The sequence below is a fragment of the Gossypium hirsutum genome, chromosome D12 (genome assembly GCF_007990345.1).
Source record: "Gossypium hirsutum isolate 1008001.06 chromosome D12, Gossypium_hirsutum_v2.1, whole genome shotgun sequence".
Taxonomy (NCBI): Eukaryota; Viridiplantae; Streptophyta; class Magnoliopsida; order Malvales; family Malvaceae; genus Gossypium; species Gossypium hirsutum.
The window spans coordinates 41058388-41085539 of record NC_053448.1 but is presented as its reverse complement, the minus strand read 5'-3'; the positions used below and the strand labels follow the sequence as shown (position 1 = coordinate 41085539).

General features: G+C 34.5%; 2 protein-coding genes across 5 annotated transcripts; one reads left to right on the top strand and one right to left on the bottom strand.

Moving 5' to 3' along the window:
* Positions 1 to 6054: 6054 nt before the first annotated feature.
* Positions 6055 to 8096, top strand: LOC107945866 (cytochrome b561 and DOMON domain-containing protein At3g61750). The gene is made up of 4 exons (XM_016880017.2): positions 6055 to 6570; positions 6650 to 7049; positions 7130 to 7407; positions 7488 to 8096. Exons 1-4 carry the CDS (start codon positions 6286 to 6288, stop codon positions 7764 to 7766), a joined length of 1242 nt encoding a protein of 413 aa, XP_016735506.1. The 5' UTR covers positions 6055 to 6285; the 3' UTR covers positions 7767 to 8096.
* LOC107945864 (protein TSS) lies at positions 7102 to 25016 on the bottom strand. 4 transcript variants are annotated; one of them, XM_041106723.1, is made up of 25 exons: positions 24532 to 24965; positions 24364 to 24425; positions 23375 to 23467; positions 22391 to 22463; positions 21941 to 22258; positions 21761 to 21828; positions 21515 to 21646; positions 19904 to 19945; positions 19249 to 19767; positions 18985 to 19139; positions 17280 to 17787; positions 17137 to 17199; positions 16942 to 17043; positions 16223 to 16540; positions 15475 to 15768; positions 15267 to 15371; positions 14967 to 15100; positions 14623 to 14806; positions 14001 to 14132; positions 13591 to 13703; positions 12823 to 12913; positions 10000 to 12293; positions 9682 to 9751; positions 9101 to 9144; positions 7102 to 7702 (listed from the first exon to the last, which is right to left on the bottom strand). In XM_041106723.1, exons 1-22 carry the CDS (start codon positions 24590 to 24592, stop codon positions 10161 to 10163), a joined length of 5700 nt encoding a protein of 1899 aa, XP_040962657.1. In that variant the 5' UTR covers positions 24593 to 24965; the 3' UTR covers positions 7102 to 7702; positions 9101 to 9144; positions 9682 to 9751; positions 10000 to 10160. The 4 variants fall into 4 exon arrangements, with proteins under 4 accessions (XP_040962657.1, XP_040962658.1, XP_040962660.1 ...); XM_041106724.1 differs by lacking the exon at positions 7102 to 7702 and adding an exon at positions 7967 to 8780; XM_041106726.1 differs by lacking the exon at positions 7102 to 7702 and having other exon boundaries at positions 8983 to 9144; positions 15475 to 15576; positions 15676 to 15768; positions 24532 to 25016.
* Between the last annotated feature and the right edge of the window lie 2136 nt (positions 25017 to 27152).

Below are 27152 nucleotides of genomic sequence, written 5' to 3'. Positions count from 1 at the left end.
TAGGGTCTGATTTGAAGTCATATGTATTGAATTTTTTTATTTTACAACTTTTTAATTTTTTTTTGTTTGTTTTTATTTCATATTTATTATACTTCATATATTTCCAATCTTATTTTCAAGAAATTTAATGTTAGAAATTTTTAATTATTTTTATTTGCCTAATTGAGAAATTACATCTTCATGCCTCGTACACAAGAGAAAATAAGCTACGCTACATTGGATCCACGATTTAGTCGAATTTGGCGTACCTTCAAAAGTTAACAGGAATTAGATGAGTTAGTTTTCAATTGAACCAGTTGAACCTGTAACACCCCTAACCCGTAACCGTTGCCGGAATAGGTTAAGAGGCATTACCGGACTTGTAACTCAAATCAGAACAAACATTTATCAATTAACAACTCATTTCGGTATTTGTCATTCATTTAATATCATAACATGCTTAAATTGAGCATATAAAGCTTAGAACATACATTCAGGACTAAATCGGTAACATATAAAAGTTTTACGAAAACTTAAGAAAATTTTCGTACTAGGGTCACACGCCCATGTGCCTCACACGGCCACTAGACACGCCTGTGTCACAAGTCATGTGGAAACAGGGCATACATACTGACTTAGGTCACACGGCCGACCACACGCCCGTGTGCCACCCACGGCCAGTAGACACACCCATGTGTCTAGGCAATGTAACTCACTGACTTAATTAGTTAAGCTACAGCGGACACACGATCGAGTCACACGCCCGTGTGCTCAACCGTGTGGGGCGAAATTCAGGCTTGTTTTAAGCCATTCTCCTCACCCAAAACACATGCATCTATAATCAACCCAATGGTACCAAAACCACATTCAAATAAGCAACCAATTAATCATTTTTCAATACACATATTACACCATTTCATATACATCCATTTCATCTCTCAAATCCATGCCATTCTTACATTAAAACTCATCTCAAATCCATGCCATTTTTGTGTCATCAAATGCATACCAAACCAACAAGACTTATAAGCCAAAATATGCATATAATCTATTCAATAATTCAACCTCATAAACATCCACATACCAATTATCATTTAAGCAATTTCGATTCACATATCCATCACATATTCAAACCATTTGCATAATCAATTCCATCAATCAAAATGCCAAACATACCATATTTAGCACACATATACATAACCAAATATTTAGCCAAGTTAAGCCAAATCACATGGCTTAAACACATCAACACATATAAGCTTCAATAGCTAAAATAACTTATACATCTCATATAATCAACTAGCCTATACATGCCATATTACCAATTTCAAAGAGATCAAAAATACCAAATCAACTCCTGGATAGTGTGATGAAATCTTCGATGACTTCCAACCCGAGCGAGCTTTCAAATCACTAAAAAAATACGAAAAATAAACAGAGTAAGCTAATAAGTTTAGTAAGCCGTATGATTATCGGTATTATAAATAATTTAACAATTTATTCACAACTTAAAGCAACATAAATACATATAATTCAGCTCCTTCCAATTTAATTCTTATTGCATTAACAACTAGGTACTTCAAATATGAATTCATCAACTTTCACTTATGTATCATATGAATTTATCAAATATCACTTACTTGCCGAGCATATCACGTATACCTGTACTGACTCATATTGTCATTTCTATTCTCATACCATCATCTCTTCCATTGAACCATTGGAATTAACGTCGAATACTTGGTATTTTGCACACTAAGTGCCATATACGTAGTAAAACCATCTATATCTCATATTACATATATATCACCAATTCATACATCAATATAACATGTAATATCATTTCCATACAATCCAACCAACTTTTCCAATTGCCTAAGCATATAAAACCATCAATAAGTTAGTACCATAATGCCCATATTTCATCGAATCATCACAAGTGAAAACAATAAGTATTCAAGCTCAAGCTCTTATAACTTTCATTTCATACTTTAGTTCACCATAAATCATCAATACTATGTAAATCACATAACATTTATATCAATTCATTTTTATTCGTATAACCTGTAATTCATTAGTAATAATAGAAATTTATTTGTATCAACAGTAACTTATACATATCAACAGTAATTCATCTATATAATTACATAGCTTTTTCATATGATCAGTAACAGTAATTATGCCCGTTGAACCTATTAGAACATCGAGGGATACACTATAAGTGTATTTATCAGAAATCCGTCAATTCATTATCATTTCCGCTCTTTCGAGCCATGATCGGTAAGCTCATTCCGAGCTGATGAACGGTAAGCTCTATTGAGCTGAATGGTAAGCTCATACGAGCTATGGTGAGTCCGCAACAAATGTAGGAGCTCGACCAATACGGTAACCCTAGTGACATGTCACTTGTATCCTACTATTTTCTCTAAGTTCAAAAGGGGCTCGGTATTACTCAATAATTTCCTCAATCAAGCATTCGAATTTCATTCATACATTTTAAACAATTATAATTCTATTTCAAATCAAATACAAGTAAATTCACATAATTAAAGTTCGATTCTATTGATACGAACTTACCTGGCTAAATAGTAGAAATTCCAAGGTTTAGGGACATTTTGGTAATTTCTATTTTCCTCAATTTCCTCCCACTCTTGATCTAAATAATCAAATTTAGCTATTTCAATCCATATTCTAGTCAATTCAATCCAATTTCACATTTTAATGTTAGAAATTTTTAATTATTTTTATTTGTCTAATTGAGAAATTACATCTTCATGCCTCGTACACAAGAGGAAATAAGCTACGCTACATTGGATCCACGATTTAGTCGAATTCGGCGTACCTTCAAAAGTTAACAGGAATTAGATGAGTTAGTTTCCAATTGAACCAGTTGAACCACAAAATCAAACTCATTGCTTTCGTATTTAACCGGTTAATCCAATTGATTTAATTTTGATTTACAAATATATTATCGAAATTATTTTTAACTTTCATGTAATTGATTTCAACTCGGATTTTCATTCTATTATTTGCTTACCTTTAAATTTCTTTAGAATTTTCTTTCTATTAAAGTAGGTATCTAGCATAGATAATTAGTGTTTTTAATTTGTAGGTTCATTTGCTTGGTTCTTGCTTTTCATTTAATAACTGATTAAATTCGGATGCCTTAATGCCAAATTGTAGATTATAATGAATTAATTAAAGATGTTCTTGGTCAGTCATAAATAATACTTCAACTCAGGCTTGTAAACCTGAAAAGTAAATAAATTTATACAAAAATAATTATAAAATCTTATAATTAAAAGATTTATTGAATAATAATAATTATAGACAAATTGTAATTCCATTTTTTTTATAATTATTGGAACTAATAGCAGCATTTAACCTAATATTATATCTTAAAGCCTAGGCAAAAATTAATAGTATCATTAAAAATTATTATTCTATTTTGATAAAAATATAAAAACAAAAGGTATAATATATCAAGTTGGAGTTAATATAATTTTAATTCTTCAAGTCAAATTTAATACAAATAAATTAATATTTAATTTTAAATCGAATCAAATCGAGTTAAATTAGATGATACTGAATGAAGGTTGAGGCGAAAAAAATCGACCCGTCACGTGTCATTGCCATCTCTATTCGTCCTTGCAAATATCTGCGTTTCGCTGTGGTTACAGTGTGACATGTACCACAAGAAGAAAAATGGCTCATGTAAAACAGTACGAGAGCCTGGAAGCAACGAGTTCATATCAGCCTTAGCAGCTGGCACCAAATCCAAACTTGTAGTAGAGATCACATCCGGCGCATCACCATCCACAATCGCATTAGCCACGGCCACCAAACACACTGCCACCGGGTCGAGGTTCGTATCCATCCTCCCAAAGGCTGCACTTGCCGAAGCCGAAAGAGAAGCCAAAGCTTCAGGCCTCATAGACATCATAGAATTCGAAACCGGAGACCCCATCAATGTCCTACAAAGCTAAGACAACATCGATTTCGCCCTGCTAGATTGCAAGAACCCCAATCACCCCGAGTTGTTGAAGTCGATCTTCGGCGGTGGTGGTGGCAAACAACTTGCGGAGCGGTAAAGGTGTGGGAGGTGTATGTTATAGGAATGAAGGATAAAATTCTAGTGAGGTCAATAAAGCAATATCACATTGGGAAAGGAATGGAAATTGCTACTATAAGTGAAAGGCGAGATCACGGCAGTGGTGGTAGTGATGGAAGAACATGTGCCATGAAGAAGAGTGGTATTGGTAAGAGCAAATGGATTGTTGAAGTTGATGAAGCAAGTGGTGAAGAACATATATTCAAGTTGCAAAGATGAAGAGAGTTTTAATTTAATTAGCATTTTGTGGAAACTATGAGAAATAATATTAACAAATATTATTAATAAACATTCTATTTGATAAATATTTTAATTAAGCAAATATTGCTTAATTGATGTATATTTTATCACTTATCTTAGTTGGCATTGGTAGTGGAATTTTTTGGTTTTATTGGAAAATTGGTCCCTAAATTGTAGTAAAACTTACATTTTTGTCCTTAAAAGTTTTTTGGGGGTTAGAAGTGATTCTAAATATCAATTTTTAGCTTAGTTTGACCCAGAGTTGTTAAAACCGATCTAGAAACCGACCAATACACTGGTTTGGAGTAAGGGAGAGAATCAATTGACCCATGAATCGAGATAAAAAAAAACTAATTGAACCAGATTTTATAATTTTTAATAACTTTTTAATTTTTTTTATATTTAATCATTTATTTAATTAAAATCGAACAAACGGTTGAATTGAGAATTGGTGACTTAATTGGTTCGATCATTGACCCAAAAACCATGGTTTAACCTAAAAAATGATATCAACCAATAAGAATGTGACAATGACACTCTCTTATTGGAACCGTACACTTTTTTAGCAAAATAGGACAAAATAAATAGTTTAGGACTATTTTGTACAAAAAAATTGAAGGACCTATTCGGAAATTAAATTATGGTTCAAGGGTTAATCTGCAAATAGTCAGGCTGTCTCTTTAGCTTCTTCTTTTTTCCTCCAGTAATGCCATAAAAATCTCAACCAATGGGGCATTAATTAAGTGAAAAATTATTGTCATGGTTTTCAAGTATTTTAGTTTCAATGGCAATATAGCTGATTGTGAAATGATTGTTGTTCCTATAAAATATAAATAATCATAAAACTTTTTATTTGTTTTTAATAAAATGTTTTCTTCTTTATTTAATTATTTAGTTGTAAGAAAGCATATTAAAAAAAAACAACATAGCAACTAAAATTAGGTTTTGAAAAGATTCAATTCCTTCATTATTATTATTTTTTAAGGGTTGAGTTATCGAATGATTGATATATATATATATATATATTATCTCGTGAAGTAAAGCAAATTAAATAAAAGCTTGTCTTCAAAACTCTATTAGAGCTACAACACTATAATTTTGTCAAAATTTGAACTAAAGCTATATTATTTATATATATATTATTATAGAATTATTATAGAATATATCACCCGATCCAAAATCTAATCTACTCTGATGATTCAAAATTCGGCTAAAAAAAAGTCACTTTATATACCCTTCTAAGGACCTTTTTAAGGTGGGTTTGCTCTCTCAAAACTCTTCACTTTTTTATCACATCTCTTTCTTCACGAAAAATTCTTTTTTCTTCATACTCTATCCACTTATATTAAGAAAAAGATAAACCGATCAACTCAGCTACCAACTAAATCTTGTATCAATATGTATATGTATATGTATATATATATTATAAATTTGTTACATAAGTTCTTTTACTTAAATCGTGAGGGTTATGATAGTTTAATTTTACAGAAAATTGAATTAGATTTCCACTTTATGGGTTTTTTTTTAATATATTTATTATTAGTTAGCATATCAACGTTTAGGAAGGTAGTGCTTACTTTAGAAGGCAAATTGGCTTTAGAACAATAGTCCTATTAAGATTTTACCAGTTTACCTTAAAACAACTTCATTTCATCCAACCCTTTGTTGCTAAAATTACACCCATCTAAATCCACCTAAATACTTCAATACATTTGCATAAAAAAAATATTTCAAGACAAAGACAAAAAAAAAAGAAGCTTATTTGTTTATGAGTTTGCTGGTGGGAATGATGATTACCAACAACAACCATCACCAGCAACAACCATATAATTGCAACCTTAAGTTCAAAGAAACTTAAAAAAACATCTTAACCACTATGCACAACTTCACCTTCACACTTTTTCTTCTTGTTCTTCACATTGTCAATTGAGACCACTTTGATCACTTGTATCTCAATGGCAATTCCAAGTTTTTTTGTTTCCTTTACCAAGATCCTTGTTGGGTTTTGCCTTCTTTGTATGGTACATAAAGATTTTGTGGTTGCCGGTTTTGAGGAGGTTCGGGTTGAACATGATACGAATGAACCTCTTACCAATGGTTCAATCACTACGGCCGGTACTGGTGAAGATGGGAGATCTGAGCTTTGTGGTACTGATCTAAGTTTCCTTGGACCACCTTATGGTAATATGTCCACTGCCAAAATGGTGTGTTCACCTATATGGAATACCTTTGTTTTGAGGGTAAGTTGTTTTTCTTTCAACTTATTAGCCATTAGCCAATCATTTACTAAGCTTATACCATTGCTTACTGTGTATGCAGTACAATCAGAGGGAAGATAATGTAATGACAATCATATTATCGGCGGTCTACACGACAGGATGGGTTGGGATCGGTTTTTCGAGGAACGGGATGATGCTTGGATCTAGTGCCATGGTGGGATGGTTTAATAGAAAAGGTCATGCAAGGATCAAGCAGTATTACTTGCAGGGTGCCCATGCATCACAAGTCATACCAGATAAAGGTGAATTGCCACTTAACGGTATTCCACCGGTTGTTTCCCTTCATGGGGCAATGATTTACTTGGCATTTCAAGCCAAGTTCGAACATCGTCTTGGCCGACAACCGATTTTATTAGCTTTTGGAACAAGGTACCCTACTGGTTTTCACCACTTAACTAAACACGACGATAAGACCGCTGTTTGGTTCGACTTCTCTCAAGGTACATATACTAACTCTTATTAGTTCTTATCATTCTTTCAAAAGCAGCATGATATAACCATGGATCAACCCTATTTGCAGCATCTGTTTTAAACATTGACACAAGCCAGAGGAAAAACCACGGCATATTGGGTTTAATGGCATGGGGTTTAATTCTCCCAGCGGGTGCAATCGTCCCGAGATACTTAAAGCACAAAGATCCACTCTGGTATTACCTTCATGCTGTGATCCAATTCCTGGGGTTCATCCTAGGACTTGCATCCGTACTCCTCGGTATACAACTTTACCAAAGCATGAATGCCGATATCCCGGCACATAGAGGCATAGGAATCTTTGTTCTTGTGCTTAGCATTCTTCAGGTTTGCGATGCATGATTATCAATTAATCATCTCTGATATACTTCTTTTATATTGATGAAATGTGACAAATATGATTCCAGGTAATGGCGTTTTTCCTACGGCCGAATAAAGATTCAAAGTACCGTCGATATTGGAACAGGTACCACCTTTGGTTCGGACGGATGGCCCTTTTCTTCGGATCTTTAAACATCGTACTGGGAATTCAATACGCTGGCGCAGGGGATGACTGGAAGATTGGCTATGGGTTCCTTCTTGCCATAACTCTACTTGTAGTTATTGTTTTAGAAACATTCTCCTGTATGAGGAGAAGAAGAGACAAGTCCAATCTGCCTTCAAACTTCCAAATGAATACAATTTAGTAACTCATGTTCAAAAAAAAAAGAAGAAAATTTGTTGATATTTTTCGATGGATCAAAGGGGGTTTTGGTAATGATGGCTAAACACCGTTGTTCAAAAGGGACCCCACAATCCTACATGGTTTGAATTTAACCCCTGAACTGAAACCTATTTTCATGTGTGAGTTTTGATCGTGTCAAAAAGTGATTAAATTAGCTTCATATTTGTTTGTCAAAGTTGAAGAATTCCAATTTCAGTTTTTTTTTTCCTGAGACAGAATGGCTCAATTTTTTTCTCTGTCAAAGCGTAATTGTAAACATACCTACTTTTTTCAAAGCATGACTATTTTTTCATGTCCATTGTTTATCACTTGGTAGTATACTATTACTATGTCAAAACTCGAAGCGATTTGGTTTTGATTTTTATCCATGTTAAAGGGAAGTTGGTCTTGGACCCTCAAGAGTGGAGCTATTGTGCTCCGGGTGTCTATATTCAGTTTTAACCCCAAATTTTGTCTCCTGACTCCGAGGAGGGCTCAACGAGTTTATGGAGTTTGGGGAGCGCCTAGCCAAGTGGTAGTGTTCTTACCCACTAATGTCATATAGGGCATGGATTCAAACCCCACCAAGGCCAAATGCTCACATATCATTGGTGGCGAGGCGCTCCTCAAACTCTATGAACCCATGGGGCTCTCTTCGGGGTTGGGAGACAACTCAAGGCAAAAACCGAGCATAGACATCCTGGGCACAATACTTCCACTGTTTGAGGATCCGAGACCAACCTCCCATCAACATTCCATAAGAAAAGGATATGGAACTGCAGGCGTCAAGGCCCGCTGACCTGCAAGATGCTCTCATTTTCTTGTGCTGCATTGCACTGGCGTCGTGCCTATAAGCCGGTATAGTCCCTTTTGTATTCCAACCAACTCCTCAAAAAATCAGCTGAAGGTGAGCCTTCCATGGTTGCAACAAGGTCCTGAGTTTCAATCTGGGGAGGCATATCTTCGGGTGACAAAGCTTTGAGGAGCCAGTGGATATCTAAAGAAGACAATACTAACTTATAAGCACGACACTGGGGCGATGTGACCACAAAAAAATGAGAGTACCTTGCCAGTTGGGACAACAGGAGATGCAAAAGCTATTTTTTCATTTGCAATCATTATAAACCGGAGCAACTAAGCTAATTTGAGCAATACAACGATGCGGATAAAGCAAAAGGCAAAACTCAAGTCATATACAATTGAATAAAACCAACTATCAATGTCATTTCTATTGAAGATCGAAAAGGTGAAATCAGTGTTTAAAATTCTATGATTTAAAAAAATTGTTCTAACTAAAGTATAGACCAAAATTGTCACCTTAACAACTGCTTTAAATCCCCAATAGTTATTACCATTTGAACCTGCAGGAGAAAACCAAAATGTCATATGAGCACATAAAAAACACACCAGTTATACATGGCAAAAAGCCTATTTGTACACGGAGGAAGCCAAGGGATAATCCTAGGGGAATTATTTTAAAACACTAACAAACAATAAAATTCAAAATAAGAGATAATAACAGCAAATTCAAAAATAAATACAGGTACAAATTTATGTCCGACCAACTATAATATAGAATCCAACCAATACAAAATCATAGCAGACAAAGAATCAAACAGAACCGGACCAATTTGAAAAAAAAGAGACAAAACCCACACATGGCATACACATCTAGTGGGATTGAGACCCACACATCACAATTATGGATGATGAAACTCGAATCTAAGTACTCAAGGACCCAAGACCTCTGCCTTAACCAACAAGCCAACTCATTAGCGGTTCATTTTTATATGTTACAGCCACAAAGGGTCATTTTCTGAATTAATGAATGATTAACAATTACCAATGGAAACTACATCAAAGATAAAAACACATAAAAACTGTTAAGTCATGATTACCTGATTTGAAAAGCCGCACTTGTCCTTGTTCATACTTATAGCTGAATCTAGTACGAAGCAAATAAAATACCTGAAAAATGTTTTGTTATAATTAATATGATAGTTCAAAGGGAAAGAGAAATTTTTTCTGCATCTATATGATTTTAAGAGTGTTCCTAGTTTCTAAAGAGCTTAAAAGGGCTATGATGACCTAACTATTATTTGTGAAATAGAAGTACCAAAAAAATGAAGATAGTGAAACATGGCATGTGATGCATATACACCTCTTTGTGAATGGAAAGCAAAAGACATAATTGGCCTCAGTTAAATAAAACCAACCTGCATTTTAGATCACAAATCCAATGGATAAAGCAGTCTGTTACCATAAAGCCAGAAAGAATTCTCTTCGCCTCTCGTAGGACTGATCAAAATTTGTGTTCTCTACCCTGTTCTGACAATCTTGCTACGGTAAAATCAGCAAGGAAAAAAAGGGCTTTTAGCTATGTGGCTGTGGCACTAGCTGTACAATTATCACTCAAATAAAGGCCAGTATTTTTTGGAACTTCACTCCCTCTGATAACTCTATTGTATATAAGTTTAAAAGACTGCGAGCCATATGGTCGACTAAGTAAACTGATTGGCATTCTCAACGTCTGCTTTCGGTTCCTTCTACCTCTTACTAAAATGCTGAAGGTTTTCTCATCATCACTCTTCCTTTCAACACTGCCTCCAGCATTTTTGTTTGGGCTGTTGTATTGGCTCGGTTTATTTCCAGAGTTGTCTAGACAATGGTTCAAGTGACCATTTTCCTGCAGGCTTTCCAACCCAGCTCTAGATACTTCATTAGAACTATTTATTGCTTCAGATGCTGAAATGTTGACTTCTTCCTTAGCTTCTCCAATAGTCTCAAAATCTACCGGCAGCATTGAAGCTGAAGTAGGGTTAGAATCATCACCTTGGATTTTCGGTTCCAATATCTGATCAGTAATTGGCTCAACAATCCGTGATGGTATGGGAAACTCCATTGGATGACCAGGCCAAACTGTCCCCGGAATGAACTCTGGTACACTGGGGCCCACATTGCACTGCCATGAAAATTGACTGGGGTGAAAAGGGCTACTAGTTAGAGGAAAGGTGCTTGTTGGTACAGGTTGGGGTTGAGAATAGGGTGGATACATAAAGGGTAGATGCTGCATCATGTTTGGAGTTGGAGGAGGTGAAGGAAATGGATGGTGAGGGGAAGAGCATGCTGGATTTGGTAAGACAGGAGGAGATGCAGGATGAATAGGCATGTTCACTGGCCAAGGTGCAATGGCTGGAACAGGTCCAGGTCCAGGAGGAAGGACGATGTTCACGGGGCATGGTGCAGCACGAGGAATGGGTGTTGATGGGTTGAAAGGAGCTGCAGAGGCAGACAACTTCCTATTGGTTAGTCCCTGACCGTTACCGGAAGTTAGGACCAAGGGTTTCTCCTTCAATTCTTCTACCCCTTGTAATGCGGAACTTGAAATACTATGGGGTTCAAAACTTGGAGACAAATCCTTCTCAGATAATTCCTTTTCAGGAGAATCAATTGAACTCGGCATGCAATTTATGTATATGCCATCCTGTACAACTTCACGAGCCTCATCACCACCAACTTCAAGTTCTTGTCCTTCCTCTCTCTCAGTCACCACCAAGGAAGAGTTATCTTCCATCACAGAAGGTGACCTAGTTTCTTTGGTTTCAACCGCATCAATTTCCTCTTTTGAACTATCAGTTGAATCCAACAAAGCATTTTCATTCTTCTCTTTAGATATGTTTTCAGTCCCTGTAGTCACCTGGTCAAAACTGTCTTTTGCCTCATTAATTTCATCTTGATGATGTTCAGCGTTGTGGTCTGGGGCCTCTTGGCTATCATGGCAATCAGTTTCAGGCCTGATATGCAGTTTGGAGATACTTCCTGGAGGAGCCAAAGCTACTTCCTTGTAAGAAGGAGATTTCCCAAGACTGACTAGAGAATTGTTTGTTGGTCGGAGATCATTTGGTGCGAAGGTAGAAGCAGATCCCCCTGAAGAATTAAGCACCTCACCTCCATTTCCAGAGACTTTAGCTGAACTTTTACTAGATGGAGTGGACTTAACCCTGTATGCAACAGTTCTGATTATTCCCCGTCCAAATTTTGAACCTTGGGAGGGGCTCATGGTGTGCTGCTCTGTATAAGCTCCATGAGATATAGTTCGTTTCTTTAAAAGGTAAAACCTACTATTCTGATTAGTGGCCTTGACAAGAGGGAATTCCACATGAGGATCAACATTCTTTTTCTGATAACTAAAAACCTTCCCAATAGTTGCTCGCCTCTGCTTTAATCGCCGTCCACCATGTGAGGCAGATGCTCTTGGCCTTTGGACATGTTGCCATCCATCATCACCTTCAGCATGTAATTCAGAATGAATGTGATTATCAACGTTTATTTTTGTCTCTGTTGTCTCTTCTGCAACAGGAGCATGGGGCTGCAAAGGTACAGTGCTAGTCTGCTGGTTAGCATCTGGTTTATCTTCCTGTTCAGGGAATTGTTTCTCTTCATCTGAATCCTCTTTTGCAGCTTCTTTAGGAGAATCCTCAGAGCTTTCTGGATGGACTTTTCCCTTCACCTGCAGAATAGAATTGAGATAGCATCCGAGGTGAATTTTAGGTAAAATAAAAGGAAGAAATATGTTACACGCATCAGATGGTGCATGCCAAAAGTCATGTTGCCCTTTTCCTAGCCTGCGGACTTCCTATTATCCAGGCTTGTCAGTTGAGTCTTTCCATGATTATGCCTTTACCAGGATGCCTAGATACTTTCCTTTTTAATTTAAAGTTTCCCCCTTCCTAGGAGAAGAATGTGCAATCATTTCTTTAAGGTTTACTTAAGCAGTACATCAGTCATATGGGGCCTCATTATGACATTTTGGCAACTCAGTAATTAAGGACCTTAAACTACTTCAAAGGCTTTAGACAATCTGCATAAACTTGGTCACCAACAAAATCTAGATAATGCCCTACCGACAGCAGCTAAATACTAACTAATATCAAGCTATAGCCTTTGCCCTTAGTAAAGAGAATCGGATTTTGAGTCTTGCTTTAATCATCAACAATCAATAAAAAGTTTGAGAAACCATAAATAAAACTCCACCCTACCTTCATAACGAAGCTTCTTCTCTTTCCTGCCACAATACCCTTCCCTTTCGCATCATGATTTGGATTAATGTAGTCAAGCAAATCAGATACACTGCAAAATAGCATAAAAAATCAATACAAGTAAAAGAATGTCTAAATTTCCCCAAATGGTAAAAAGAGGGTCTAACATTCTATCCTGTAGCAGACACAAGGGTAGGAAATATGCATACAAATGCTAACAATTTGGCCAAGCACCAAAAATTTCTTGTCTCAACTAATTACTGCAATATTAAACTTTTAAATCACTACAGAAGCCTTTTAGATGCTATATAGCTCGAAAGTATTGTGGCCAGCTACAGCACATTTGAAACAAGAAGCTAAAGTTTTGTTTACATTTTACTCAATTTGGTACAAATAAAATTATAATCCACCAGCCATGACAAGCAGAGGCTGAGGGAGGTGTTTATGGTACCATAGATCATATTAAAAACTGATCTCTTATTTTGGTAATGAGCTCAAGACACTTCTAATTTTCTTAAGCAGAGAGAAATATTAGTCCATAAGCAAGTTAGAGCTCGGTCCAAAATAGACAAATGACATTTTTAGAATCCCCAAGAGAAGGCATTGATTACTTTTTCCACATGCTAACTCCGAGATATACAAGAAACCGACATAACAGAAGGAGCAATTATGTGAATAGCACATGAAGTAGCAAAAAGGAAACTACATGACATTCACAACGATCAACTATTTCCTAGTCACTTATGAGGTGAATATCTAAGATAATACCTTAGATGGCCTTTGCTAGCTATGGATGCATCTGGCTTCTTAGTACCATTTCGAGCAGCTTCTTGTTGTTCAAATGCCTTGGACTCAAAGTACTCAAGCCATGCAGCAGCATCCTGCAGGGATAAGAAGTTGCAATAATGCATTGGTGAAATGAATCAAATAAAATGAAATACATGTAAAAATTAATCATATCTAACACATGCTGTCAGAAATTATTGATTTAATTCATGCACTTGATGTGCATATGTCAAAAATTAGCAAGCTGCTGTTTCTGCGAACTTTCACTTCATTATAATTTGTTCTGCCAACTAAGTGTTTGAACCACTAGCTGCACTGTTTATAGGCCACAGGTTACTTCTATTAGTGATCTGAATAGAGTACATGTTCAATCTATGAACTGAATAAGATACCTGGGTACGCAAATCATCGGGGCCCAGCTTTGCTCGGAGAATTTGCAAGGTTGTTTGTTCATGTTGTACACTCAAAGGGTAAGCCTCCATCAATGAGAGCGCAATTGCTATTGCATGATAACTTGCTGCTGTCTGGAGACGTTAACATAAAAAGTGTTATTCTGGTTAGGGGAAAAGGAAACCAAAAGTACACAACTTCATAAAATATTAGTGATACTTCCTAACAGCTGATTTGGGAGGATGTATATCCCGAAAATAAAATTTTATGTAGTCATTTACATGTTTGTAGAGAACCTGCATTTCAGCAACAACAACATCTGATACAGTATTGTCTTACTAACCACAGTATGATCTAACTTATCATGCTCATGAAGACCATTAATTCTCTGTAGTTATGAATGCACTTCGTCAGTTAAGATTATAAAAGCAAGCACTTGAGCTTTAAAAGAAAACCCAAGAAAAATTTTAAAAAAAAAAAAACTCTAGAATGCCTTTAGTTTTAGCCATATAAGAAGATTTTTGTGATAATTTAACAAAATAGCATCATAGATTCATATAAAAGAAAAAGAAAATAACAAAGATCGAAGAATATTAAATAGGAAAAGATAAAAAAAATTCACACCTGAATATGGTCTGGACCAAGTAACCTTTGGTTACACTTCAGAGCTTTGTGTAGATATCTGAGGGCAACATGAACATTGCCCAGGCCTTCTTCCATCATGGCTACATTTATATATGTTGCGGCAGTATTTGGATGAGACATGCCACAAGTAAGATGTAAAAGGTACAAAGTACGCTTTACATATCTGATCAATAATAATTTATAAATGTTTAGATTAAAAAGGTTAGCCAGAAAGAAAAGAAAAATGATTTTAAACCATATTGCAAGATTTTATTCAAAAACTCACAACGCGCAACAAGATTTTAAACCATGATTTGAAATGCATAAAATGAAAACAAACGTACTGAAGAGCAAGTTCTGTATGCTGAAGCCTGTAATAGAATACAGCAAGATCTCCATAGCTCTTCATTGTGTCTGGATGGTCTAGTCCTAGTTCTCTCTCATTAATATCCAAGGCTTTTTGCTGATAAATAGTGGCCTGAAATTGGAAAAGATTACTAATTTAAATTCAAATTGAAACTCTCAGTAAATAAAATTAGACAACATTTGATAAGAATACTTCTATAAATTTGTTTAGGGTAATATTGCTCTAGTATAACATGGATTTGCCCAAATTGAAGGATAGAAATGGTTCACAACAAGACCTGATTGAAGTCTCCAGTGTGATATAAAACTACAGCAAGAAGGCTGTAAGCCCCAGCTGTCATTCGATGATATGGACCACAAACTGCTACCAGCTTTGACAGAGCCTGCCAAAACCGGAAAAATACAACAGGTTAGATACAAGAGATTGAAGAAGCACAAGGTGGGAACAAGGCATATAATCTTGGAAAGAGGATACAAGACATATACCTTGGTTCCATAAGTCACTGCATCTTCGAGTTTTCCCTTATCTAAGGCTGTTTTTGATGATTCTAAAAGTTGCCTTCCATCAGCAGATGAGCATGCTGCTTGCTGAAAAGAAATAAAATACAAATCAATAATAAAATCAACAAATTCTGAAACAAAGTTCAGGAGGAAGAAAGAAAACGTTCCATGAATTGAGTTTATCACCTTATGGACTGGAACCAGGCTTACAACATCTGATGGTCGGAACGGGGTAGGAGAATCCATGTCAAAATCCCGTGGAACCAATTCAATTCCTACCTAAAAGAAACAAAGGAGAGAAGGAAATCAATATTTTACCAGCAACACATCCAGTTTTTTTTGTTTATAACCATTCCCTAGGCATACAAAGTATCCTATATAGCCATAGAGAATTCCCTTATTCTCAATTCTTAACAGTAAAAATGTGTTTTTTAGCCAATTTAATAGCGGAATCTATCATCTACATCTACTGAGACAGCAAGGGGGCTGGGGCAGGGAGAAGCATTGTTACCTACAAAATTTATATGCTCTTTCCATGACAAAAGCACTAATGAAACTAGGTTATAAAGTTATAAACTATCCAGGATGCAGTCCTATGCATCATCTCATTGTAATTTCAAAAACAGTGGCAAAGGGCAATATAGCCTTCTTACAACTAATTAGTCAACACAGTGGAATGTAATTCATGTACAAATCCTTAAAAGCTTGAACAAAAAATCATAGCCTTTAATACCTTATGGCATAATCCACGTAGAATTGCAAATTTCCTGATTTCATTGAAATCTAAGTTGCTAATATCCCATTCATATCGCTTCATCAAGAAGAGCTGCAACCATTTCCACACCAGGGAATGGATTCTGCAAGACTTGTGTAGTTCTCCATTATCAGGGACTCCAAGCAGCAGGTTCAGTGCAGAAGCTATTGATTCAGCCATTTTATCAGTGTTATCAACCGTGGCTATCACTGCCTGCACAACATGCTTGAAAGCCCGAACAATCATCTCATGAATACAAAGTGACTGCACATGCGATAGCTTTTCGGAAAGCTTGACCTGAGTAAAAAAGCAACATCAGCCAATAACTTATTATGAATAGAAATATCAACTAATAACTTATTAAGGAAAATAACGAAGTCAGTGTTACATATTGCCATATCTCACAGGCTCAAAACACCAGAAGCAATTTTATGACAATGGGATAGGCAGCAAAAGATGATAGACTGTAGTGAATTTTCACAAACTATGATGCAATATATGTGAATGATGTTTCTAAAACATACAAATTAAATCTGCTCAGAAAACTAATAAAATTATGAAACTACTTATACACTAGGCAGATCTGCACAAAACTTTGGGAAGAAAAAAGAATAGAGTTAAGAATTCCTTTCCAATCTGGATAAAGATGTATAAATAAAGCATTTAAGAATCAAAAGATATCAGACTATAGCACTTACAACATGTCCCAGAGAACGCATCTGAAGACCTCTAGTATGCATGAAATCAGTAAGGGTCCGCCCATCAACTGGTGAGAGTTCCAAAGACCCAAAATCTGCAACCTGCAATAGCTTAATAAGTTCTAGAACCAGGAATTTCTATAGCATTACCTACAGACACAATGAAGAAAATGAGGAAGCAACAGTCAGGGTTACCAATTTCGGAAGAGCAACTTCAGTGTAATATTTCTGTGACAAGTCAATAAGTTCCTGCAAAGACTGTCACATAAAATGGGCACATTAGACAAATGCTTCGTCATATAACAAATTCTATGGTATCAGTATCCAAGAATATTTACCTTGCAATGAAGTCCAGTATCCGATTCTTTAAGTCGAGCAAAGGCCTCTTCAGATAACTTGCTCTTCAACACAAGTTCACCATCTCTTGAATTGGTTTGAAGCGTAGATTCCATAGGAGCACCAGTTACTTTTTCAACAGCGCCTGGATGAGAATTTGAGTTTACAGACCCTACATTCCCATCTGTTTTTTTCTTGTTCTTGAGGGACCTAAGAGGTGTCCCAAGTCCCTCAACCTTCATCTCGTTCTTGGGCCTCTCCCTGGATGGTTTTTTATCTTTTTCTGTGTTTTTTTGGTCCTGCAAATGTTGTATCCAGCAGGCCCCGAGTTCCCATCTCACAAAAGGTTCCTGTTTGAGTTCCTCTTCCTCAAGTTTAGCAATACTTTCTTCCAGCAAACCCTCTACAGAAATTTGGGAAGAACTAGGCTCTTCATGTTCCAGAATTTTTGAAGGTGAAGCTGGCTTATTGGGTTCTGAAGGTTTTGTTTTGTGAAGAAGTAATCTCAAACTGAGAGGAAAAAAAAAGGAACTGTTAAGATTTCTGCTCATGAAGCCAAAGGAACCAAAAATCATACCAAAACTATGGAGCAATAAATGCATGGTACTAAATAAATTACTATGTTTTTCCATTATACAAGATGGAGAAAATGATAAAACTCCTTAAAAACCTACATGTAAGCCAGACGATCTAAATGCAACTCAAGCAAAAACACCAACATAATGATTTACATATTTGAGGTTTGAGCTTTCCCTTCAGGATAATAAGATACTAGAAAATATTTAGCGGAATTTTGGAAAGATCTGTAAGCTACACCATTTAGATATAACTCAAGCGGCCACCTATAAATGATTTCCATCTTTGAGGCTAATGTCTTTCCTACAGGAAAAATAAACTTGGAAAGATTAGTTGAAACTTGAATCTATATACAAGGCGCGCCATCTAGATGCAATTCAAGCAAGCACCAATCCTGTGATTTCCATCATTTAGGTTTGAGCTCCAGGATAAAACAAAGGATTTTGCTAACGAGTGCTCTAAGGACGCTCTTAAAGGTTACTATACATAATAATATCTTCTGCATTGGAAACAATAAATGAAGTTTTCAACCAATGCATTTAATACAATGTTATTAAAATAAATAGTCTATGTTAAAAGATTGCCTAATGGATACTTGTTAGCAAAACCCTAAAATAAATACTGTACAAAGGGAAAGATTTACAAGAGCCGCACCATCTAGATGCAAGTCAAGTGACCACCAATCTACTGATTTGCATCTTTGATGTTTAAGTTATCCCTCCAAGAAAGATTATTAAAGATTGGAAAACATTTAATTCAAACTTGAAACAGTATATTTAAATCATTGTGTAAATACACTCAAGAAGAGATCCATCCATCAAACACAAAGAAAATTTTGTTGAAACTTGAAATATGTAAGCAGAAGCATCTAAATGCAAGTCAAGCGACCTCCAATTCCCTAGTTTACATCTTTGAGGTTTAAGTTATCCTTCCAAGAAAGATTAATGTTGAACATTAGAAAAGATTTATTCAAGCTTGAAACAGTATAATGTTTTTGAATCATACTGTATACACTCAAGAAGAGATCCATTATCAAGCATATTAAAATATATCAAATCAATAGTTTGAAAAAATATATATTATACAACTCATACATACAGATGCTTAACATATAGTGGGAATTAGTATAACCTGTTAATATTGAGGGCATTGGCCCCGCCTTCAGGCTGTTCAAGTTCAATGCTTTGAGATGGATGACTGCTTTGCTGATTCTCTCTCCTCTCAACTTTCACAGTGGCAATATAGCCACAGTATCTCACATTTAGCACACCTAAAGTGGAAATGTCCTGCAGTCGACATGTAAAAGTTGTTTCAATCTCACCAATTCAGAACGTAGAATCCTAAATTGTGAAGAGAAGTTCGTTCATGATTAAGGTTTTTCTTAAAATGTCTTACGTGTGCAGCTGTATTTTCATCAGCTGTGATCCCTTTCAGTAAGTTTCTTTCCAGCAAATTCTTTTGATCTCCAATTGCTTGGATACCATCAATTTTAGTGTCCACCTTACAGCTTGCATTCGAAGCATCTTTCATTACCATAATATTCAAGTCCCCCACTCTCTTGGAGTAAAGAGGTTCATCATTATTTATTGAACTTGAATTTAGCTTTTTCGTTACATGCTTCACAGCCTTAATGGATCTGAAAATGGCCACGTCAACAAATAGACTGTGAAGAAGGAATGCTTTCCTGTCCCTTATCTGCCTCTCCTCTGCTGTCTTGCAAGGCATAGATGCAATAAATGAAAACTCATTGGCCCAAGGTATCAAATCACTTTTGCCATCTCTTCCTAAACCGCCTCCATTGCCCCCCCATGTTTCATCCTCTGTAGGAAGAGGTGGGAAATTTGAAGGTGATTGTGCTGCGATTGGAGGTACAAGCCATGTATTGGCTCTAAAGCCATAAGGAAGATTCGCAAACTGGAAAAAAGAAATTCAAAAAGAAAAGCAAAGTTGTGAAACAATACGATAGTAGTTTATCTTGATAACCAATATCTTGAACTGAGTCCATCAGAGCAATTAAATTAAATGACAAGCAGTGATGCAATGAACATACCTTGTTGCGTTCCAAAAATGCTTTCATGAGATCAGCGTATGCCTGTAATATGCATATCAAGATATTAACATGAGGATGTTGTTTACATAAACCAGAAGAGGGAACATGAACTGAAAAATACAACTTTGGTTCAGACAAAATTTAGTTACTTGACAAAAACAAGTCAAAGGAAACACATAGAAAAGAAGCGCAGCAGATTCGTAATATTGTCCTTAAAATCTCTTTGAAGAGAACTTTCAACCGATTGAAGAAGTCAACAACTTATCTAGTTACCTCAAGCATCACACACTAACTACAATTTTTTATTTTACACAAACTATCGAAAAATTTCTCATCAATTTAACCATTACAAAACTATGTAAAGGTCAAGCCAAACAATAGATTATATCCACAAGTTTAGCATGATACAATTCTTACGTAAATCTTACAGTACTCGATTCAACTTCCTATTCAAATATTATTACTTTCAGTTTCAAAGACATAATAGTTGCAGTACAAAGCTTAAACATCATAATATTCGAAAAGTTTCTTTTAACCAAACAAATCCAATATTATTTTCCCCAAGTCAACGTCCAAATCGATGACAAATCCATATATAAAAATTCGAAGCTATATAATTCCAAATAATTGAAATCATATAAATTACTAACCAATGAAATGTATCACTTAATAACCATATTAACCTAAGTAAAAAATTATAAGAAAAAATTAATCATGTTTACCATTATATTTCAGGAAATTGGGCTTCCAAAATTAATAACAAATTTACTTCAACGAATGTACACAACATCAGTGCTTATCATCATGGTTTCACCAAAACCAAAATAAGCATCTGTTCTTTATGCATCATCAACAACTACCTTACCATAGTGCAACGTTAAAAACAAAATCTACCAGGGTTCACAAAAATTTCAACCAATCATACTCCAATTCAAACAAGCAAAACTCATATCCATGATCAAAGATTCACCAAGCATCCATCAAAATTCCAAACCAAAATCAAAATCCATAATATCTCTAATATCATTCTCCACAATACTCATTCATCTTTTAAAATAATATATTTTTCCCCAAGAGAAGTCACAAACGTTAACACCAATAGTACCTCAAATTCTCAAAATGTTATCACACAACTGCGGTATTATCTCTTTTAATCCCAACGAAGCAGAAACCACATCCATGATCAAAGATTAACTAAACATCCATCACATCTCCAGAATATCAATAGATCAAAAACCTAAGCTCGAATTCATAAATTTCCCAATGATCAAAATGAATCTCCAAACTAACCCATTCAGCTTAAAAACACAAATATTATCAAAGATTCCACCATAGAAGTACCTCAACTCTTAAGATTCACTGATAAACAAACTACACGACCAAATATTATCATGCTTATCAAGGGAAAACCATTAAATAACGCATGCAAGACAACATAATCTCATAATCTGCAAAATATGAAGATGATCAAGAGTTGATGCGAATCTCATTTCAAAGCATTTTATTAGTTGTTGTTTTTTTGGGGGGGCAAAAAGCATTTTAGTAGTTTCGATAAAAGGAAAATAAACAAACAGAAGTAATATCGTAAAATGAGGGAAATAAAAAACTGACATTATCAAAAGCTCTACTCAGTTGGCGCAACAAATCAACAAGATTGCGACAAAGGATCTGCTGCTTCCCAACGCTATAAAATCCTTTCCGGCAAGCTTCCACGTGAACCAGCTTTCCATTGCAAAGCTTAACCTGATTATTATCAGAATTTTATATTACAAATTCAAGAGGAAGAGAGATATAGCATTTGCGAAGAAAAAGACGCATCACTACAAGCGGTTAAAGAACGAAAACGGAAAATCTCACTTCTAGAGAGAAGAGATGATCGTCAGTGGCGATCTCCTCAACATGGCGCTTCGCCGTCCTCCTTATAACTGAAAGTGAGATGAAAAAAAAAAAGTTTCTCTCGCTAAGTTCAAACTGTACGCGCGGGAAACAAGAAAAAATTCAAAGTTCGCTCGAGAGATCGAGAGAGAGAGAAAGTACACTGAAGAGGAGGAGTGAGATGAGAAAGGGAAAAGAATTCATAGAAGGAGCCAAGCTTAGGACGAGAATGGCTTATCTCGCCGTCTACATAGACTGGTACGTCCTTCGCTGGAGATTTTGACAAAGATTCTTTATTCGTACTGGCGGCGGTTTTCTTGGCGGCGACACCGCCCTTCTCCCCAGCAGCCGGCGCATTCTTGCTAGCGTCAGGCTTGATCTGATCTTTGGCAGCGGCCGACGGACCAAAGCACGTAGTACAGGCCACGATATCCAGCACCCGTCTAACGTGCGCCACCGCGCCGTCTTCATCGTAGTCCTCTGTTCGTTTTTGCAATCAAAATTTTAGTATTTTTTTATGGGTTTTTTTTGTGTGTTAATAATAGTTACGTACTTAAAAGCATGCAAATGCAATGGCCATATTATTCACTTTTTCCTCGTTTAAAATTTTACCTTCCGTCAAAGTTAAAACGCACGGCTTAAGCGCTGAAACGTCGACCGCATCTTTTAACCGCGGCCCTCTAACCTGTAAAAGTGTAAAAACAAAAGTAAATGAAAAAAAATTAGTTTCAGTTGGGATTAAATCTTGCCCTTTAACTAAGCCTAAATTGCGAAAAAGTCACCCAACTTTCTCTCAATTCTCATTTCAATACAAAAACTTTGGAATTTTCTTTTATGGATAACGGAAGTTTTGACAATTGAAAATTAAATTAAACATTATCTTTGATAAATATTTTCGTTATATTTAAAAGAAATTCTAAATTTATATTGACCAATTGAGCAAAAATGAAATGTACATGCACACTTTTAATAATTCAATTTAATTTCTTTTAATCCTTTTATTAAAAAAATCACTTTGGTACTTAAAAAATTAATAATTCAATTAAAGCTATTTTGACACAAAATTTTTTGCTTTGGCCCTCCATTTTTTTTAAACTTTCCTCCCAATTTAGCTTGTCTTTGAACTAGTTTAATTTTGTTAAACAAGCCCTGTACCTTTTTTTATATCCAAATAAACCCTTATTGCAAATGAAATATTTTATTAGGTATAAATTAAATGTTAGGGTCTTAATTGGATACAAATTATAGATTAAGGGCTTATTTAAGTGTAACAAAAGTATAAATACTCATTTAAATAAAGTGATACGATTTTGAGGACTTATACATAAATTATCCACAGGTAGAAAACGATTGCCACAGCGTGATTGATTCAATGACTTACAACAATATTTCAACTTGTCAATTTGAATCTATACGTTTGTGTCCTTCCATGGATTTTTAATATATATATACATATTGGTCGAAATTTTATGAATTATAAAATTAAACAAATAAAAAATAAGGTTTTTGAATTAAAAAAAACAAAATAAATCTTTTTTCTAAATTTATTTTAACAAAATAATGTACAAAAAATTGCATGCACCTTTTTATCCTCACCTCATGAGATAACGAAAAATTTGTGACGTGGCAGGTCTCGGTTTTTACCGACAAAAGACGACGAACGTCTAGGATTTTGTCCGTTGATATTCCCTGCACATTTTTTTTCAAAATTAAATTAATAAATTTAGACCAATTATGAAAAATTCAGACAAAAAAATGTGAAAATTAAAAAATAGAAAATGAAATGAAAAAGAAAAATTTTAATTTCTTGCCAATTTGTCCACAAAAAACCAAAATATTACAACAGTCAAATTACGCAACCGTAACCTAACTTAATCACGCAACAGCTGAATTTTAATTCATTTAATTTTTCACAAATTATAGGGAGATACAAAAATAAATAAGCATTTTTAGTAACAAGGATTAAAATATGGTCTAGTTCTATGCCCAATCCCTTTACTTTTTGAAATTTTAAAATTGAATCCTTTTATTTTTTATTAAGGCTAATTTAAATTATGAACTTATCTTAAATATGAATATGTTCAAAGATTTTGATTTAAAATTTAATGGGAAAATTGTAATTCAATCCCCTCATAAATGATGAGATTATAAGCTAATATGTGATAAAATTGCATCTTGACCCCAAAAAATGAAAAAAAAATCTATTTAATTCCCCAAAAAATAGTGAAATACAAGATAAAATTATATTTTAACCTATAAAAAATTTATAATTCAATTCCAACTCCACCTAAAAAAATTTCCAGATTCGCTCCTACTTTAATTTTAGTTTACTGAAATTTAAAGGAAAAGGACTAAACTACAAAAGTTTAAAGAGTACAAGTACTGTTAACAGAATTAAACCTTAACAAAGCTCGAAAAGCATGTGCAATGAAAAGTCGCCTCTAAATTTTAAAGAAACTCGTAAGCACCACACACGCATGGTGCCAAACAAAAATTAGAAGCAAAAGCTCGTAATTAATTACTAATTATTGTTAATAAATTATGGAAGCTGCAAAAAGAACATGAAATACATTTTTAAAACAAACCTTGAGAATAACATGGATTTCATCGGGAAGGTGTACGGTAAAATCCATCGCTAATGGAAGAACTGCAAAATTGAGGTTAATTTTTAGTGAAAAACGAATAATAATGGCGGATTTTAAACTTAAAATGAGCTGATTAGTAGAAAAAAAAAGAAATAGAAAATTTATTACGCTTATCTTCTTTCTTCTTCTTCTCTCCTTTGGCTTTTCCACGGCTGTTCCTTGGAGCCATTTTTTTCAAGCTTTTGAGGTAAAAGATAAAAAAGAAAATGGATCTTTAATGAACTGAATGAAGGGGAAAAAAACTAAGTGGCGGCGATATATAGAGCCGGTGAAGCTGACAAAGAAATGAAAAACGAAGGTGGTTTTAGAGAAAGGATAATGAAGAAAGCGTATTAATCATTGAGAAAAAAATAAGTGAAGGTCTGTAATCCGATAGAAGAGAAATGGTAGGGACGATGAATATATGATGATTAATATAAGAGGGAAATAAAAAGGAAAAAGAGAGTGTGTTGGGTGTGATAAGGAAGGAAGGGCGGAGATTTAGCAGTCAGACGAGTATATTGGCATTTTATGGCTGTTTCTAGACTTAGACGGTGATAGCATTTTGTGGGAGGTTTCTCCTCCTTTATAATTTTTCTATTAACTACTCTATGGTACATATGATATATAATAGTCGGATATTTGTAATTTTGAATATAATTTTACCATAAAATATTTTTAAAATATAATTTCGTGTTAACCGTGTTAACCACCATAGATGTGATCTGAATTCAAATTACACTAATCATATCGCGGATTTTTTCTTTTTTATAATATAAAAAAAAAATTTTAAAAACTAAAATATATAATATAAAAATAAAATGGGTTGAAGTTTTCATACAACTAAAAGTGTATACAAATAATCTAATTTCGTAAAAAGTAAATAAAAAACCTATAAATATCCAAATTCCCACCATTCATTTTTCATCTTTAGGTTAATTACATTGGTCCTTCTTAAGCTAGCACTCAAAATGATAATATCGTATCATTCATATCATTTTATTAGCCTAAGCATTAATTTTAGCGTTAAATACCAACTCAGATACAACATATAACATATTTAAAATATAATTTTAGTCGATTGAGTCTTAATTCAACTAACATGGGCATTATTGTCAATGTAGAATGGCATGGGTTCGAATGTGTTGAATAAGCTATGGGTAGTTCTAGGCATTATCTCAAAAAGAGCATACGGATGGTGGGTTATTTTTCTATAGGTAAATTACACCCAAGGTTGTTAAACTTAGGGGTGTTCAAATGATTAACCGAACCAAACTAGTATTAACTGAATTATGCGAACTAGTATTAACCGAATTAACCAAAACGAAATTTATATTTTTTTTGTTAAAACAAGTATAAAACATATAAAAAAATACATCGATAATGTTCATTTATCTTGAAAGCTAACCGAATTAACGAAATTAATTGAAATTTTAAGTCTTGAAACACTACATAATTAACCGAATTACCTGATTTCGAACCAAATTACCTAATAATCAAACTTTTAAAAAATCATTAATTGACCTCTGTCCGAATTAGATTGGTTAACCAACCAATTAACCGAATTAGATCATTCAATCGGTTAATTCGATTTTAACTGAAATTTGAATACCCCCAGTTAAACTATTAGTAAGTTTACGTTTTGGTCATGTGCATATCCATACACACACTCATTTAAATTACCATACAAGCACAGCTTGTACATCAATTCCACAACCTTGGGGATATGGTGAACGCCATTGATCAATAGGTCAAATGTTTTTAATAAAAATTTAAAAAGTAAAACAAATAACACATGTAGCATCTATTTAAAGATCTTGTTGTAGTGGATTCTTTTAAATCAACGATTGAAATAAGAAAGAAAGAAAAAGAAACACCAGTCCATTGTTGATCATGCTACATAGGATTTACATTGAGAAATGTTAAGTTTACCTTTTAACTGGTTCATATGATTTCATCACTAAAGAAGGAGAAACTAATTTCTAAAGAAAAGCAACATATTCGATAATCGATTTAACAAGTTCTAAGTCACCAACACAATTTCTAAGTTCTTGACATGGCTTAATCAAATACCTACAATCTCCCCGTTTCCATCTTTTAACTACAACAACTGCTTTAAAAAGGATCCCATAAAATCCCACTATAATAATATATCACCTTAGATATTACCGATAACATAAGAATAAAAGCAAGTTTAGTTTAGATCCATAAAATGGATTCAAATAATGGAATCCAATAATTAATATTCGCATTTGCTTTGAATTCACAAAAAGGAAACTAAAAACCCACAAATATCTAAGTTCATACTATTCATTTTCATCCCTAGGTTAATTGCATTGGACCTTCTTAAATTAGAATTGAAAATGACAATATCGTATCATTCATGTCATTTTGTCAACCTAACTATTAGCTTTGATGTTAAATACCAACTCTATTATGACATATAACATATTTAAAATACATATAATCATATGCAAATTTGAGGGGCAGGTAGGGACTTGTCCCCTTCCCCAAAAAAATGAAAAAGTTTCAATCCAATCCTCTTATAAATAAAGAAATTATAGAATAATATATAGTAAAATTATATTTTAGCTCCCTTAAAATGAAAAAAAATGTTTAGTCCTTTCAAATAATTATAATTAAATTCTAGCTATTGCTAAAAAAATAATTCTAGACTCGCCCATGCAAATGATACAAATTTTGGAGGTGGGATTAGTTATTTTTCTTTTAACTTCTCCTTAACAATTAGT